Source organism: Cryptotermes secundus, unplaced genomic scaffold (assembly GCF_002891405.2).
Source record: "Cryptotermes secundus unplaced genomic scaffold, Csec_1.0 scaffold696, whole genome shotgun sequence".
In the NCBI taxonomy this organism is placed as follows: Eukaryota; Metazoa; Arthropoda; class Insecta; order Blattodea; family Kalotermitidae; genus Cryptotermes; species Cryptotermes secundus.
In genome coordinates, this window is record NW_019734322.1 from 211,078 (window position 1) to 223,686 (window position 12,609).

At 38.6% G+C, this 12,609-nt stretch overlaps 1 protein-coding gene across 4 annotated transcripts in view; it reads right to left on the reverse strand.

Annotated features, from left to right (window-relative positions):
• The window catches only part of LOC111868645 (zinc finger CCCH domain-containing protein 18), a 44,581-nt gene that overhangs the window by 2,535 nt on the left and 29,437 nt on the right, over positions 1-12,609 (reverse strand). For all 4 annotated transcript variants that reach the window (XM_023859489.2, XM_023859488.2, XM_023859486.2 and 1 more), the window contains exons 10-12: positions 12,052-12,143; positions 11,848-11,974; positions 9,574-9,774 (exon numbers count right to left, since the gene is read on the reverse strand). In XM_023859489.2, the coding sequence (XP_023715257.1) occupies positions 9,578-9,774; positions 11,848-11,974; positions 12,052-12,143 (416 nt within the window). In that variant the 3' untranslated portion in view covers positions 9,574-9,577. The remainder of the gene's footprint in view (positions 1-9,573; positions 9,775-11,847; positions 11,975-12,051; positions 12,144-12,609) is intronic.

Sequence of the window (12,609 nt, forward strand, 5' to 3'; positions counted from 1 at the left end):
AAAAAATCTTTACACGCGTGGAATGCGCGACATCATATGATGTCGTTCTTAAATTTGTCCTTACTTTTAACATCATATGACGTCCCTAGATTACATTTGATCATGCAGGAACGAAGGCTGTCTCATTATAAAGGTGGTGACCAAAAATCATGTAAATAGAACAACAATTTATATTTTTAATATAATATTAAAAAAAACCTTACACGCGTGGAATCCGCGACATCATATGACGACGTTCGGCCAGCTGCCCTAACTTTTAACGACATCATATGATGACGTTCGTCCGATAAAGGTTAAGCAGAAAATAAAGCAAAACCAACTAATTACAACCAAGGCAGATAAAGGTATCATCCTTGTCATATTACACAAAGAAAATTATGTTAGCAAAATAGAATTTATAGCACAAAACACCTTCACAAAGTTACCACTTGACATTACAAATACATAACATTAACAACAGTAAAAACACAAACAAAAACAACAAATGGAAATACATCAACATGAATCCTAGAGCACCACGTATACATGGAGCCATAAAACTACATAAGCAACATAAACCAATCTGCCTAACTGTCAATCGGGAAGACATTCCAGATATAAACTAGCAAAATACCAAGGAACTAAGCAATATATTACAACTGCCCAACACTTATAATATCCCAATTTCTAGTAACATGATTCAAAATCTCAAAAATACAAAAATAGATGAAAATGCAGAACTTTGCTCCTTTAACATCAAAAACAGGTATACTAGCATACAAACAACAGATGTTAAAAACATGATAAAAGAAATTCTCAGCAATGGGAACCATACAGTGACCACAAGAAACATTAGTTAAAAACCCTATTAAACACCATCTTTGAACAAAACTATTTACAATTTAATAACCAATTCTATAAAGAAGATGAAGGTTTAGCAATCAGAGCGCCTACATCAGCAGTCCTGGCTGACACCTTCATAAAATATTTAGAACACATACCAAAGTCATCAAATTCTAAATAAACATGAAGTTGTTAACTACTACAGATATGTAGAAGTTATATTAATTTTATATAACATACACTACAAATATAGTAAGTAAAGCTATCCCTGTAACAGGCCGTGAAGGTCCATATGGTTGTGAGACATTGAGGGTCCCACATTTTCTAGACAATCGGCTCAAAGATGGCAGTAAGGTTGTCAGCCTTATGTGCCAGCCTCGCTTTACTCCCCATGAAAATTATTTAATTAATTCCTGGTACTCATTTCTGTTAGAGGCTGAGTCGACCCCAGGGCCATAGCGTGGCTGAAAGGATTAGGTCAATTGAAAAAAATCCAATGACCTCCTGGCTTGTAGCATAGCCCCTCAACCAACTACGCTGCCGCATGCCCTCCTACAAATATAGAGAACACGTTAATGAAATTCAATGCAGTACACCCAAAAATAAAATGAACTATTGAAAAAGAAACACACAAACTAAATTACCTATCACAAGTAAACACAACCAATTATTCAGTATATACCAGAAACCCACTTACACATGTAATAATTATATATAATAACTCATGCCACCCATATGAAAGTGGAATACACCAATTAAAATGCAACAAATGTCTACTGAAATACATGGGAGACACAGGACATACATTTAAAACCTGATATATGAAGCCATAAAAACAAACAACTCAAAATACACTCAACAGACACTTGACACAGCACACACACATATAGTACAATAGACCAAGCAGTAGAAATACTACACACTGAAAACAAAGACCAATTACTAAATACATTCGAAGGATTCCACGTATACAGAACGTTTCAAAAATACATGGCATAACTTCGGAAATGGTTTCTCATATGTGGATAATAAAAATAGTTTATATCAGCATAGGTCCGGAAACGCATAGTTTCTCGAGTTTTTAAGGTGTGTCTATGACACTCAGCTCTTCACACTACCTTGCAGTAAATGTTCCAAATGTCCACCTTCTGCCTGAATGCAGGCCTCAGCTCGACATCTCACTGCCACCCAAAGATGATCCCAAATTCCTGGCATTTTGCATATTTCTGAAAATCTGCCACAATTTGATTTTGGGGAGTTTCCATATCATTCACTGGAGACAAATGTACCAATGATTTTAAATGGCCCCACAAGTAGAAATCCAGTGGATTTAAATCACATGAGCATGGAGGCCAGGCAGTTGTTCCACCATTACCTGTCAACCGACCAGGAAAGTTTTGATTCAGGTACCTGCGGGCAACAAGACTGGAATGTATGGGAGCACCATCATGCATAAAGTGCAGTTCTCAACGAATGATCAGATGCTGTTTTCCAAGAAAGCTTTGTAAGTCTGTCCTGTTGATGGAGAACCGCTATTGGTGATGTGATGGAAAAATCACATGTGGATTTTCATCTGCCTACAAGTGCTCATTGTGAAAATTCTGGATCCCATCTCTTGTGAACTGTGCTTCCTCTGTAAATATCTCAAAGGCAGGGAAGTTAGGAGCTGTACCAGGCCGCACCATAGCTCAAGCGGTTAGTCGCTGGTTTTCCACCGCAGCAGCCCAGGTTCAATCCCAGGTCTGGTCAAGTGGGATTTGTGGTGGACCAAGTGGCACTGGGGCGGGTTTCCTCCCTCGCCAATCTTCATTCCACAAAATTCTCTATCATCATAATCACCCAGGGCAGGCTATAATAGACCAATCAGTGGCCACCGTGTCAAGCGTACCCAGTTGGACTCCACCCCCACTAAACGAATTTAAAAAAAAAATTAGGATTTGTACCACTGGCAGAACATTACTCACACGGGTAATCTTGTAGTGACAAGGCCTGTACACATTGCAGATGGTAGGGATACAGCTTTTGTTCACACAACACTCTCCAGACAGTCAAATGAGTGACACCCACTTGCACTGATACCCTTAGTGTGTTGATTCCAGGAGTTTCAGTCAAAACACCCAGAATATCCTCCTCTACTTCATGAGTCATAGATCTTGGTAGTCCCCTGCTGGCAACACAAGGTGAAAAACTTCCATGTTCACAAAGGCGGTGATGGATACTTACAAATGTTTTCCTATCTGGTCATCTTCATCCTGGATACCTTTCTTGGTACAAATGACAAGCCACCACAGCATTACCATCCACCAAACTGTACATGAAATGCATATCGGCTAGCTCTTGATTTGAGTACATCGTATCAACAACTTGCAATCACCACACACTTAACAATTACTGTACACTTCTCCTATTAAGATCTGGAAACTTTACAAGATTGTGTCAGACTGATACCATGGCTGTCTTAATGTAGTGAATGACAGAAACCATCTGTGGGAGTTGCAAAATTCAGCGGTTTTAGAAAGCCTTAACTCAGAAACTATGCATTTTGGGACCTGTGTTGATATAAACTATTTTTATTACCTACATATGAGCACTCATTCCTTAAGTTATGCCATGTATTTCTGAAACATCCTCTATAATTTAAGTCAACAAAGGTTACAAATGAACGACACCTTTGCAAATACAAATAACCTCATATTCAACCAAACAAAAACAGGCGCATTATAATAATAAATAAAGCACACCCCAAATACACCACAACCCCTAATCAAAATATAACCACCACACTCACTCCCTTGAACATCACAAATCTTACAAGACATACCCACTACATCATACAATAGTTAGTACAAAAAAAAACATGGAAGAGGAACAATCTAATAGCAAGAAGACATGGTACCCTGTACTGAACACAGTACAATATACACAAGAAATCAAAATTAAAGGAAAGAACAAGTACATAAAAAAGCACTTAAATATTACTTTCATTACAGAAGAACTTTACCACCATTACTCATGACATCAAAGAAGAAAACAGAACATACAGCACTCATGTGCAAAACTGCCACGCAATATGTAAATAAACATTTACTCCACACCATATGACTATACTTACTTACTTACTAATGGAGCTAAGCCCTTCTTGAGGAGCCACCAATTCTGAAGCTACTCAATTTCCCAGCATTTTATGGAACCCGAAGGTTCATTACCGTGTTTACAAGAGCCCTCCACTGGTCCCCATCCTGAGCCAGATCAATGCAATCCATACCATCCCATCCTATCTCTCTAAGGTCCATTTTAATACTGTCCACCCACCTATACCTTGGTCTTCCCAGTGGTCTCTTTCCTTCTGACTTTTCCACCAATATTCTATATGCATTCCTCCATCGCCCCCCCCATTCGTGCTACATGCCCTGCCCACCTCATCCTCCTTGACTTGATCATTCTAATTATACTTGGAGAAGAATACAAGTTATGAAGCTTCTCATTATAAAGTTCTCTCCAATCTCTTGCCACTTCATCTCCCTTCAGTCCAAATATTCTAAACACCTTCAGTCTACATTGCTCCCTTAATGTCAGAGACCAAGTTTCACACCCATACAAAACCAGAGGCAAAATTAGTTTTGTATATTCTAATTTCTATGTTTTTGGACAGCAGACAAGAAGACAGAAAGTTCTGGACTGAATGGTAGTAAGCAATATCCGAGGTCTGAACTGTGTCACGTTTTCAAAACAGCCATATCCTACCTTTATGTTATGATTTTGCCCTGCATTTTGGTGACACGACAGCAACATATACTTAGTTTTTTTCTGTTTTTACTTCCAGACCAATCTCCTTACTTGGGTCAATTAAAGTTTGTGTGTTTTCTTTATGGTATCTATATTATCACCCAGTAGATTCACATCATAGGCATAGACCAACAGCTGATGTGTCCCATTTAATTTCAGTCCCACCTGATTTTCCTGGACCTTCATAATGGCATATTCTAAAGCAGCACTGAAAAGGTGTGGCAATAAAGCATCTTCATGTTTTAGACCATCTCTGTCCAACGCGACGCCCAAGGTATATTTTTCTGGCACCCTCCGTAACCACATATAATTGAGCCGATTTTTAATATTAATTCAAATTGTAAGACAAGAGACATTTTTGAACGTCTGAGTACTGTTCAATATTTTCAAAAAATATTATTATTAGTAGTAGTAGTAGTAGTAGAAGTACTAGTAGTAGCAGTAGTGTGTGGTGGCGCCTGCATCTCCATACGCATCAGTGAATTGTGCCCGAGTACATAAGTACATGGCTATCCCAAACTCTATCAGAATATCCATATGACTATACATCACTCAAAATTATAAATTATATTACATATTAGAAGAGGGCATGCAGTAGCATAGCGGTTAAGACACTATGCTACAAGTTGGAAGGTCACAGGTTCAAATACCAATGAGGTCACTGGATTTTTTTCAATTGACCTAATCCTTCCAGGTTCACTCTGCCTCTAACAGAAATAAATAATTTTCCTGGGGAGTAAAGCGCGTAAGGCTGACAACCTTACCGCCATCTTTGAGCCGATTGTCTAGATAATGTGGGACCCTCAACATCTCACAACCCTATGGGCCTTCATGGCCTGTTACAGGGATAGCTTTACCTTTTTACATATCAGAACATCTATAATTTATTTTCAGGTGCACATAATTAAAACAACACAGGCTCCCTGAATACCCGTCTGCCCCGCAATATATCACCATAGACCATCAAAATTTTAATTACATTTTACTTTTAACATTTTAACTTCTGAGTTATAAGCTTTATATTTTAATATTAATATTGAAATTTGTAATGAAACTACGATCATAATGAAATTTATTTTCATGACTGTTAAGAAGGATCCAAATTAGCAATACAATTTAATACGAGTGTATATTTCAACAGTATTTGCCTGCTGATGATCCAGCTGGATCGAAACATGTAACAAATGAACAAATAAAGAAATATTACTATAGCAATATCTGATTCATTAAGATTTTATTGTCAACAGCTGTATAATACTACTACGCAGATTGCTATGTTAGTAAGTGCTGTGGTAGGGCCGCGCCATAGCTCAAGTGGTTAGTTGCTGGCTTCCCATTGCGGTGGCCTGGGTTCAATCCTGGGTCTGGTCAAGTGGGATTTGTGGTGGACAAAGTGGCGCTGGGCAGGTTTTCTCCAAGTACTTTGATTTCCCCTGCCAATCTTCATTCCACCAATTGCTCCACAATCACCCTCACCTATTACCTGGGGCTGGTAGAATAGGCCAGAAGTGGCCGCAGTATAAGGGACTTAGTCCCACCCCACTAGCAATAAAAAAAAGGTGCTGTGGTAGCTCCCTCCACAACTGAGGCACTATCACTGTTTTCACATTTGCTATGTGAGGAATTACCTACTCTATTTACCCAGTGACTTTAATGTAAGACAAGGATAAAGCAATGTTATTACTTTTAACTCTTCCTCTTCAGAAGCTAACAGTTACTTATGCACTCAAAAAATTCCCTTAAGGAATCCACAACAGAAGCCTGCCGCTGAACCTCATGCTCAGCCAGGTGAATCTGGTCCACATTTTCACACTCTATTTCTATAATACCCATTTTAATATTATTCTCTTATATATGCCTACATCACGCAACTGGTCTCTTCTCCTTTGGGTTTTCTTCTTCTGTTACTTTCTTTCTCTTACATCCAAATTCCCTCCTCTGCACCCTACTCCAAAACACCCTCTATCTATGGCCTTCCTGTAGGGTGACAGAACAAGTTTCACACCCATAGAGAGTAACAGCTAAAATTAGCCTTGTATACTTAATCTTTACACTTTTTGAAAGATGGGAAGACAACAGATTCTGAACTGAAATGGTACCAGGCATAACCAAAATATGACATTCCCTTAATTTCTCTATGAATAAAACTATGATTCATTTATGTGTGGTTGATTTAATCATGCTGACTGGAGCTCAGAATATATCAGACTGGCATTTCCAACCCACCTAAAAACTGGAGGACCACCCCTTGTCACTGCTTATTCACAGCCAACCTCCATATCTGGAGGTCATCTCCATCCATAACCTGTTACGATGACTTAATGCGATAAGATTTTTTGGCACAATTCTGCTTAACAAACAGAGGACTTCAGGTCAGAGAATACAAGGTGTGACAATTTAATTCCCGGAATGGCCGCAGTGTGTTACTAGGGTGTTGAGTCAGGCAAACGCATGTACCCAAGCACGTCTGGACATGTTCCAACTTGAGCCATAGACCAAATGAGTCATTTGTTTCCAGGCAGCAGAGGAAGTAGTATGTGTCCGTGGTATACTACTGGTGGAAAAATGAGAGACAAGAATCTGGAGCAGCGGATAAACATAAAGTTTTGTGTGAAGATTGGTAAGAGTGCTAGTGAAATGTTAGTCCTGTTAACAGTGGCTTATGGTGAATAAGCTCTGAATAAAGTGAGTGTTTTTCAATGGCATAGGTGGCTGAAGGAAGGACAAGAAGATGTGCAAGAGATAACCCAGGAAGTGAGCAGCCAAGAACGCAAAGGACAGATGCAAATGTGGATAGAGTATGAACCTTGGTGCGCTCAGATCAAATATTAGGTGCGAGACTAATAGCAGAATTGAATATGAATAGGGAAACGGTGCAACAGATTATTAAGGAGGATTTGGGAATGAGAAAAATTTCTGCAAAGATAGTGCCTCAAATCTTGACAGATGACCAGAAACAACGTTGGCTTCACATTTCATCTGATTTTAGCAGTGCAGAGATGTTTGATAGTGTCATTACTAGTGATGATATGTGATGTTTTCAATATGACCTGTAAACAAAACACCAGAGCATGCAGTCGAAAACACAGAATTCACCTCAGCCAAAAAAGCACACATTTCCCTTGCAGTTCGAGACAATTCTTGTGTGTTTCTTCAATCTCAAGGGGATCGTTCACTATGAATTCACTGCACAAGGACAAACAGTGACTCAACAGTGTTATTTGGAAGTACTGACAAGGTTATGGCAATCTGTTTGGAGGAAAAGACATGAACTCTGGCCTGACAAGTGGATTCTCCACCATGACAATATCCCCACACATGATGTGTTAATAAGAGTTCACAAGTTCCTGGCTACAAAATCCATTATAAAAATGGACCATCCATATTACTCACCTGACTTAGCACCCTGCAATTTTTGGCTCTTCCAAAAATTAAAAAAATATGCGCTGAAGGGGCAAAGATTTGCTGATGTTCCTGACATCCAACGTAACATGACACTACTGCAAGGTATTCTGGAAAACGATTTTCAAGACTGTTTCCAGCAGTGGCATCATTGTCTCACAAAGTGCACAGCTTCAGAAAGAGAGTATTTCAAAGGCAATAGCAGCCATTAGTGCACAAGTAAGCAAATTTTGTTTTCACACGCCCATTTTGGGAATTGTCACACCTTGTATTTCTCTAGTGAAAATTGCACACAGTAACTGTCAAGTTCTTCTAATGTTGCTGAATACAAGAAATGCTGTATTTCCTCAAGGCTTGGCAATTATTAGATTCTTTAGTGTACTTGATGATAATCATTAATTTAAAATTGGTATAATATGAAGTTCACAAGGATGAAGTATTCTGCCCAGTTCATGTCCTCCTCATCCTTCCTCTTGGTCTTCCATGACTGTACTAATAGTAAATTATTTATTATTAAGCTTCAAATACAATCCTCAGTCACAGATAATGCCTTCCCTACTAGCAACTCTCAACAGCAGCATATGAAAAAACTGATAATATGTATGTTTAAGCACTAGGGATGAGTAGCACATTTGCTGGAAAGAACATGTCTTTTAAGACATTTTTAAGCAAGTTATAAACAGAACACTGATCTATGAAGAGCTGTATTTTTTTATTTGCATACAGTCCCCTTAACTAGTTCATGGGGATATAAGCAGTGATCCTAGCTTTGCTATAAGATGTATTGTTGGTTTTATTGGCATTTTTGAAAGAATAGGAATTTTGACATTTCCTTATGACAAGGGGTGGCAACTTGTCTGACCCATCAAATCTGCAAAAGCACGCTCTCTTGCTCTCTCTCTCTTATATAACAAAAGCTGTTTCCTCTATGTCATCTTGTAGTTCATACTTGTATTATGTAATTCTTCTAATAGTTAACTTTATCTTCATTCAACCATCTGCTGTTTCCCAGTTCATGTTTATGCACTCTCTGGACACTGTCTTGTAGGTGATACCAACTTTTGAACCTCCCTATTCAGGCAATGGAAAGTTATCTACTCCAAATTCATCTGCTAGATACTACAGTGCCTTCTCATTTAAGGAGACTGTTCACGTCACTGCTGTGCATACAGGTCTGGTAAAATCATATATTAAGTAATATCTACAGTTCCCCTAATGGATATTCAAAGATTTTTGAGAGACAGATCATAAATATACCTCAACCTATTGTATGAAATGCTGTTTGTGCATCAACAATTACAAACATGGTTATGGTGTGCAACTTCAAGTTACATCCAATAAATTTAATATAGGCAGAATCTGTATATAAGCAGTAAGATCTTCACAAAATGAAAAGAAAATAATATAATATTTAAATTCCTTTATTTGAGTGCTATCCAACAACAAATAGACTATAACATTGGCACTGTAAACAACATATCTATAGGACTTGAAATCTATGCAACAGGAAAACAGGTTTTATGAATTCTGCTTTAAACTCTCTGTTTTATTTCTGAGACTCACCCTATTATATCTTGGATCTTTTGCGTGCTATTGCATCCTCCACAGCTTTCAGCTGTTTCAGCAACTCTTCTCTCCTTGATGTTGCTTTTTTTGCTGCTGGCTTTGACATGGCAGCCACTTTGTTGGCTAGCAAGGGCTCCAAAGGTGGGGGATCTTCAGCTGGCCTCTTCTTGCCTGCCACTACAGGTGGGGCCATACGTTCTGGAATGACATGATACAAGAACTGCATTCACAGTAATAATATAAAGTTCATTTATCACAGGAAGTACTTTTCAGAAAAATAATGTGACATGATCAAACAACTCAAGAAGAGATGTCATTCATTGCTAGGCAATGGCAATGTGACATGATCAAACAACTCAACAAGAGAGATCATTCATTGCTACACAATGGCATGGTAAACATGCAATAACATCAGTAAACAAGAAGCCATTGCTACACAATGTCCTGTAAATGACGACTATGATACAGCATTTTCTGTGCAGTCCAACCAGAAGCTATATAACAAGGACCAATGGGACGAGTTAGTTACAACTGAGAGCCAGGGATTGCCAGTGAGTGGACAGTCATGGCAAGGTCATGAGTTCAGTCAGTATGAATACGTGCAGCGGACAATCTTGGGACCCCTTACCAGACAACAGCTAGCGAAGACACAGAAGACTCAGTGTGTGCTGTAGTGAGAAGCGAGAGTGCACAAATTAGTGAGAACATTATAATTACTTGTAGTTACAATCCAGAAGTTTTCAAGAAATCCAATATCCAATACTGCTGTTTTGTCATTCCATAAACCCATGTTTTGACATGAGTGATGAACTCTGAAAAGGACTGTGGGCTTCCAGTGATTCTTGACAGTCCTGACACACAATGACAAAATTCTGTTTTTGCTTGCCAGTCATGAAGCACACATTTTTGCAATGGTCCATCGCATTTCACATGTTTGGATTATATCAGAGTCATATGAGATTCCCTCATCATTAGCCAAACTGCAGACTGTGACATGTCTGTTTTCATGAACAAGTTCCTTGAATATTTCTGCCCTCTAGGATATGATAGAACGTGGTCTGGTAGATGTGTACTGATGTTTTGGTAGACATCTACCTGTGAGACTACATGGTGTCACATCCCAGAAGACAATTATCTTTATATTCAGTGTCTTGAAAATCTCAAATCTCATACATTCCTCAACCTGTGCAACATTTCCATCTGTTTCCCTAATGTATGGATATCCTGAATGCTCAGCATCACTAAATAATATCACTCCACTTCTGAACTAGGAAAAGTATTCATATGTATGAGTTATGCTCACTATTTCCTCTCCAAAAGCAAGATTTAACACAGCAGCTTTGATCAGTTTGAAGTTGAAACTGAAGCACGCATGCTGTTCTTTGAAATGTGAAAATATATAATAAAGTGCAAATTACAGAGGACACAATATACAACCTCAATTAACAAAAGGTTATCCTGAGTGACACAAGTTACAGCTTTCAAAACTGGCAGATGATTCAGCAAGATTCTATTCTACCATCACCACCTAACAGAGGAGCTTTGTCCTAACTGCAGTCGTGTCATACTATGACCAGTCTAGAAATTAATCTCTTAATATCCTTGGCTAGCATTACCATAAGTAATCATTAATAGTCACAATGAATAGATGTAACATGAACAGTGTTCCCTAATGTACAGAGTACTGCTGCACAAATATCTAAAATTTTATGTGCAGTTCCACATTTTAGGTAAATTTTCCTCCTTTCCCAATGCCACACACACACACACTTCCATTCACTTGGCCAGCTTCAACATACAATGCCTAATTTCTGGGCTGGAAGAGCTATGTCTAGTCACATTTGTCCCATTGTTTTCAGTGTACACTGGAAATTTTTCAGTGTGTAGAACTGCTAAGAATTATCACACATACATCACTTTTCTTCGCTATCAATCAGTGTCTGAAACGCAATCATCACTACTCCCTTCTGTGATCCTCATATTCACATGAAGAAGTCATACAACCCAAATGTGCCAGCAATCTGCTGGCAATGACTAAAAATAGCCTGATTTCTTAAAACTGGTCATAAGTTTACCTCAGTGTAGCCTAGGACACCACAGATTCCTTCAGTCTGTGTCCACATTCCAACACAAGACATTACAATGTATACAAATTTCCTCTTTTATTGCTCTTTAAATGATGACTCACATGTATCATCATTTTTCAAAGATATCTGTGGCAAAATAGTCTCAGAAACAATAATTAATGCATAGTATTTATAATAAACATACCTCTCCGTATGAGATTCAGTTCTGGTAATTCTGGCAACCCTGTGACTTGCCGCTTATTAGTAGGAGGGACTGCTGCAGAGCCCTGTGCTTTCAGGGTTAACTTTATCTGCTGCTTCTGTCCAGACAGCTGCAAGAAATTTTATCAAGTTAAATTAAGAGCAAGCTTCAGTAGTTTCAAACAACTGCCATCATACATTTACATACCTTCAATGCATCCATTGCCTTCACCTTCAAGGACTGTGCTAATGCTAATCTTTCCCTCTCATCTATTACAATTCTCTTAGGAGGTCGCACAGCTGAAAGAGGAAAATACTATTTTAACCTTAAGTATACAGTTTTCATACCATTACATTTTGGCAATAGCCAATTTCTTTCCAGGATTAAATTTACGGCATTTGTTAACATAATTATGTGTCTGTCAGATGCTTTTGGGATACTGATGGGATCACAAATTTTCCAGTTAACACAGATTGCCATTTTAGATGAATACACACACACATACATATCACAGATCACATCTCCCCACTATCATACTGTGTGAGAGTTTTAAAAATAAAAAGTAAAGGTATTCCTGTAACAGGCCATGCAGGTCCATAGGGTTGAGGTTCCCATATTTTCTAGACAGTTCGCTCATAGATGGCAGCAAGGCTGTCAGCCCTACATGCCAGCCACCCTTTACACCCAAGAATACCCCATGAATATTCCTAGTACTCATTTCTGTAAAAGGCTGAGTCGACCCCAGGGCCATAATGCAGCCAGAAG